The 6,311-nt window shown below is 30.3% G+C and overlaps 1 protein-coding gene across 1 annotated transcript; it reads right to left on the bottom strand.

Annotated features, from left to right (window-relative positions):
- Window positions 1-2,902: 2,902 nt before the first annotated feature.
- Window positions 2,903-4,554, bottom strand: LOC101491912 (UPF0481 protein At3g47200-like). Its single transcript, XM_012717562.3, has one exon. The coding sequence runs from the start codon at window positions 4,485-4,487 to the stop codon at window positions 3,075-3,077; it is 1,413 nt and encodes a 470-aa protein (XP_012573016.1). The 5' UTR covers window positions 4,488-4,554; the 3' UTR covers window positions 2,903-3,074.
- Between the last annotated feature and the right edge of the window lie 1,757 nt (window positions 4,555-6,311).

Below are 6,311 nucleotides of genomic sequence, written 5' to 3'. Positions count from 1 at the left end.
TGGGAGAACAATGATATGGTCGGATGGTCGATGGTATGTAGCTAGTCTTTATTAACTTTTCATTACTACATGAGGATTATGGTTCGTTTGAATTTTTTTTTTAAATTGTTTACAGGTGGTTACTGTGTAGGGTGGCCTCGAGGGCCCTCACCTCAGTCATTACATCACAGTATGTTGATCCGTATCCTAGCCGGGGAGCAATCCCATAATTAACTTTGGAATGCTGGTTCAACAAATTTGGTGTAAGATTAAGTTATATATCTTGTTAATGAGTTGAACTATTGTGTGGATACTAATTGCAACATTATAACTTATTTGTAATGTAATGTTGCAGGAGAAAGTTGCTTGGTTGCCTGAGCACAATTTTCAGATTAGGAATATCTTCAATACAAAAGGATCAATGCGTCTTTCTGATATGTTGATGCAAGCGAGAAAGAAGCGTAAGTGTCCAACTTGGATCGGAGAAACTGTTTGGAATGATCTTGAGAAGATATGGATGGATCCGTCGTTTAAGGAGATATCAAATCGAGCTAAGAAAAATTGTGCTTCTTCTAAATGAGGAGCTCTCCATACTGGTGGATCTATATCCATTGTTGAACATACCATTCGGATGGTACACTTTCTATATCAAGGACATACCTACTATTTGCTATTTTTATTGTTTTGTTGTGTTGTTGTTTCAAAATGCATAGAGCTATTTTGCTAAAATATTTTGTTGTTTTCCTTTGCTGCTGAAATGTGCCTCTCATTTTATTCACAGTTCTGTTGTTTTTTATTTTTTGTAAGGCTGGAGAGTTAGGTAGAGACCCCATATTGGATGAGGTCTTTTTAAAAACTCACACTAAGAAGAAGGACAACTCTTGGGTTGATGAAAGAGCAAAAAAAACATATGTAAGAAATATTAAATCATTCATTCATTCTTTCATTTGTATTTTTTGTAAAAGTAATTTGATTATGTTAAATTATTTTCTATTTGAGTAGGAAACATTTCAAGGTAAGTTGCAACAAGCTTCCAAAAATGGGGAAACATCTAGTAGTTGTAGCCAAGTGGTTAATGCGGAAGCTCGCTTAGACATATGGGTCCAATCTGTTGGGGGAGAATAAAGGGAGGATCTATGGTGTTGGGGATAGATCCTCGCTTTATAGACCAGGTGTCGCAAGTCTAGTCCCAGATTCTCGTCCATCTAGAGGTTGCGCCAATGTCTTGTCTCAGCACTCTAACGAGATAGCTGTACAGATAGCAGCATTTGAGGAGCGAGCAAAAGCGGCACGAGGCATGAGAGGCGCGAGAGGAACTAAGGAAAGTAGAGCAACATCGACAAGAGGATGAGCAGAGCACTATAGAGCTCCATATACAGCTAGCAACATTGACAAAAAGTGTTGCTTCTATACAGGCTAAGTCATCCCTTCGTCTAGATTATGACGAGGATGAGTCTAACGATGATGACGGCGATGAGTAATACTGATTTCAGTGTCAGTTTCGTATAGTAGTTATGACTACATATTTTGCTTAGACTTGTAGACATTATCTATATATATTCTTACGATAATGTTATGTGTATTTTGAAACTTATGCTAGTGACAATGTACTTACTTTGAGAATTATGGTAGTGTAAGTTGTCCTTATTTTGAAACTTGTGGCAGTCAGGATGTGTATTTTAAAAACAGTGTTTATATAAAATTTCATTTTGTTTTGACAACGATGTTTTAGTATGCTTATAATTTATTTTAAACATATATTAAAAAAATACAGCAAACTGTAAAAAAACAAAAAATAGATTTAAATCATTTTTTCATTACCCACGGACATGTCATGGATAAAATTATAAATATCAAATATAAAGCAATATAATTTGTCACATATGGTCCGTCGGTAATGTTAATTGCGACATGTCCGTCGATAGTTATCTACGACATTATTCACAGATCATCTATGAGTAAGTTTACCCACGAAGTCTCGGTAAGTCATACTACCCACGGACAATCTTTAAGTAAGTGTATCATATTGCTTTTCCGTCAGTAAATATATTCCTACGAGTGATTTAGCTACGAACCCGTGTCTGTGGGTAATCCGTGCGTAATTTTTAGTTACCTACAAACATGTCGTGGATAAAGATAAAATATACCGTAAATATATACAGTTTTTCTTGTAGTGTCACTATTGGATATGCTGTTAGAGATGGATTAAAATTTCATTTCGTAACTTATAGTGCAAGTGTTGAAAAGGTACTCATATGGTGGTAAAATTAAATAAAAATTACTCCAAGAGTTTATGGTCCAGCTTACACGACAAACTTTAGTTAGATTATACTTTTTTAAATAGGCATAAACAAGAATATATTAGAAATCTATTTAGCTAAAAAGTTAGACTAATCGTCATTGAAAAAAGCCTTTTAAGGCATATAAAGTGACACCAATAGCTATTTTACTGTTTTCAAGACGGTTTGAGCACGGTATCATGAGATTATCGATTTGTTAATGGTATCTTGAAATTATAAAATTAATCTTACTACTGAGCTAACACTGTAATTATTATTATTATTATTATTATTATTATTATTATTATTATTATTATTATTATTATTGTTGCATATGAGACTTAGACTTTGAATTTATTGACATGTCAGGATCAAATCTTGTAAAGACTAATTCTAGCTAACTTATTCTCATCCTTAAATATTCTTATTCCGTATGTAATTATAAGCCTTCTTTAAACAAATTTGGGTGTCTAAATATAATACACTTAAAAAATTATTAGATATTTTTAGTGTTTTTTATCTTCAAAATTTATCCCTTATTAATACTACCAATGTGTCTTGGAAAATAAAAAATTGGATATTAAATGCACTTATACAAAAAATAATTTAGTAATTATAATACACAATGTATATATTGATTGCACTATCAAATTTTCTTAATATATTTTTTTCCATTCTTTTTTCCTTAATACATGACATATTTTGGATGTTTATGAAAAAAACAGAGGGACTATTGTCAAAACGTAAAGGATTAATAACTGCAACATTTTGATGAAAACTACTATATGCCAAATAACAATCTGATAACAAAACAAATTAGTCCTTGGTGCGAGATGAGTAATATGTCTGCATGATAGTAAGAACCAAGAGTATAGCAGCTGCCACAATTCCTATGAATTTCCAAACCGTAGGTATATGGTCACGTATCAAAATATTGTACCAATTTCCCACATAGTACACAACAATATCAAAAATTCGCCTCCATTGATGCCAAGCATTTATAGGAAATTTTCTCAACACTTCAGCGACTTTCATCCCCTTGTATTTATAGTCATTCAACATTCCACAAATTTCATTATAACTCAAATCCATGTGTTCAGCACCTTTAGATATAGTGTGAAACAAAGTCAACAAATCTTTGTTACTTTTGTTTACCTCATTTACAATAATCCTTTTTTCTTTAAGCAATTCAATGTCGTGTTCACAACATATCAAACCGTTGAAGAAAAGCGCATAAGAAGTGTATTTGCATTGAATCCAAATTTTGCTTTGCTCCCAAGCAATCAAATTCCTCCACTTTACTTCTGTTGTTTCCTTAACATATAACGGTGGAATATCCAACTCTCCTGAATCACTAAAACTAATATCAAAATCAAACATATCAACAAATTTATGTTGATTTTGATTTGTGCTATTTAATTTTGGTCGAATTATTACCCCAGACGCACGTAGCCTTGTAGCACATCTCAATAATTCTATCTCCGCTTTTTTCCCTTCATGTTGTTGGTTTTGATCCACTGTCGACAAGTGCATCAAATGAAGTATATGAGCACCTCCCGATCTATTCACCGAAGGGTAACCGAAAGCCTTACGAACAATATTAGCCACACGATGATCGTCTTCGATTACACTTCCATCGGGAAATACCTTCCTATATAACTTCTTGAGAACAAGAAAAGGAATTTGATTTGCAAGCATTGTTACATCGTTTAAAATGGACAACACCTTTTCCTCTGTTTTAAAGATTATGTCGTTGTTATAAGAAGTTGTTGCTTGATTCTCCGTATAATCTCCAAGCCTAATGAGAAGTTCCAACAGAAAACAACCATCTACTATCATAATTTTAGCGATGTCGTGTTCTTTTGTTTTTTCGATGATGTTGTTGCTTCCTCCACCATAGCTTGCACGAACAATTTTATCTAATTTGAGAATGTCGAAGCCGCATTCTCTTAACCTTAACTCCGGTTTTCTATTTTGTTCTTGTATTGTTCCTTGTCGATCAAGAAACTTGTTCATGTAATGCCATTTTGGTTCTTCCATTAATTGAAGGAGTCTTGTGGCTCCTCTATGTAAAGGTCCAATGGATATATGTGTTGGTTTGTAAGCATCTTCATTAACTTCTCTAAGTTTGTCTGGAATGATGGAAATGCTACATGCTTGGACTTCTCCATGATTTAGAGAACCCAACATCACTTCAATTGGAACCATCCAACCAAAATCAGATGGCATCCTTTATACCAAGAAGAACAAAATAAAAATTGGTTCGAGAAATGTGGATGAAATGAAGAGAATATACAAAGTTATAAATAGGGAGAAATAATTGAGTAATAAAAAGGAGCGCAGCCGCCTCTCGTCTCAGCACTTTGGTTTTTTTGTTTTTGTTTTTTGTTATTTAGAGGGAGAGGGGTATTGAACTATTTTTTTTTATTCAAAAATTTCGTTTTTGTATTTTATTTTTTTATTTTATTAGGTGGTTTTCATATATATTTGTTTTTTCTCACATTTTTTCGTGAATTTGTTGCCGACGTGCAATATTTTTTTATTCGTCGTTTTGGAACAGTATTTTTTTATTTGTTTGTGATTCAAATTGTCAAATCAGTTCGATTTATTACAAATTCAATGTATGACTTGGTTGTCATTAATGCTACAAAGTTGAAGGTAAAATATTTTTATTACTTTAATTATGTTAAATTTATAAATATTTTGTTGTTATATACTTTTAATTTAAATATTGCGAGTTTGATCGTAATTCATCTCTTTTTAATTTAGCGACTTTGAATTTGTATTATCTTTAGTATACTCTATTAATTTAAATAAATAAATATTTTTGTTTGTGAAAATAAATTGAGTAAGAAAAACTAAGTATGTGCGTAACTTCCTACTATGCTTCATGTTTTGTAGAGGACAGAAATATCAAAATAATGTAGCGACAAAAAGAACCACCCAACCCAAATAAAAAGTCACTAAAGCACGAATTTTTAGGTAGATTGAGGATAAACAAGTTTATTTCCATCAACACACAACAACTTTAGAATATACAATTCTTATATCAGTATATTCTTAATTTTATGACTAAGTAGCAAGAAGAGTCTATGAATAATAAAGGGTGGTTTGGTTTCTTTTCTGAAAATATTTTTCATTTTTTATTTTTGAAAAATCGTGTTAATTTTTATTTATTAATTAAATAAAAAACTATTTTTATAATTTCTAAAAATATATTTATATTAATTAATATTTCATCTTTTTTAATAATAATAATTGACTTCAAAATTTTCTTATTAAATAAACACATATTTGAAAATAAAAACCACAATCATTTCACAAAATAACTAATTAAATATTTAAACCAAAACCAAGTGCTAAACGACAACAGGATGTGAGCACAATAATAAGAAAGAAGACTATCTCTTAGTCATAAAAAATTATTTAAGTCAGTTATACTCTTCTAAATTTAATTTCAGTGTAGCTTCCCTCTCTCTCCATAATAAAAGCAAACTAATACAATTTTATATTTGTTTTTCGTTCTTATTCCAAATAAGAATTTTCGAAAGCTGACTTGGAGTCTTCTCTATAAGAATATAAAATTGATAAACTAAATCCAATCATTTATAACAATTTAGCGATAGACTTTGGAGAATATTATTGGTAGACTTTATAAAAAAAATAACAAGAATTAGTGAGACTAAATGTAATCATTAACTATTAAAATTTTTTAAAATTTAATTTGATCTTAATAGTTATGGCAGTTGAGTATAATACATCTATATAGTATTATTATTAACGATAATTTATATTTAAATATTATTTATGATTTGGAGGGGTTTAGATTTGTTTAAAGACAAATATGTTATCGTAAGTGAATAAGCTTTTATTTAATTGTTTGTTTAAGGAAAAAAAAATGTAAGAAATATATTATATAATTTTTGACGTATTTGGCTTAAACCCTCTTCTAGAAAACAAAATTAAATATAATAATAATAATAATAATAATAATAATAATAATAATAATAATAATAATAATAATAATAATAATAATAATAATAATAATAATAA

Source organism: Cicer arietinum, chromosome 6 (genome assembly GCF_000331145.2).
Source record: "Cicer arietinum cultivar CDC Frontier isolate Library 1 chromosome 6, Cicar.CDCFrontier_v2.0, whole genome shotgun sequence".
Lineage (NCBI taxonomy): Eukaryota > Viridiplantae > Streptophyta > Magnoliopsida > Fabales > Fabaceae > Cicer > Cicer arietinum.
This window is presented reverse-complemented; position numbering and strand designations above follow the sequence as displayed.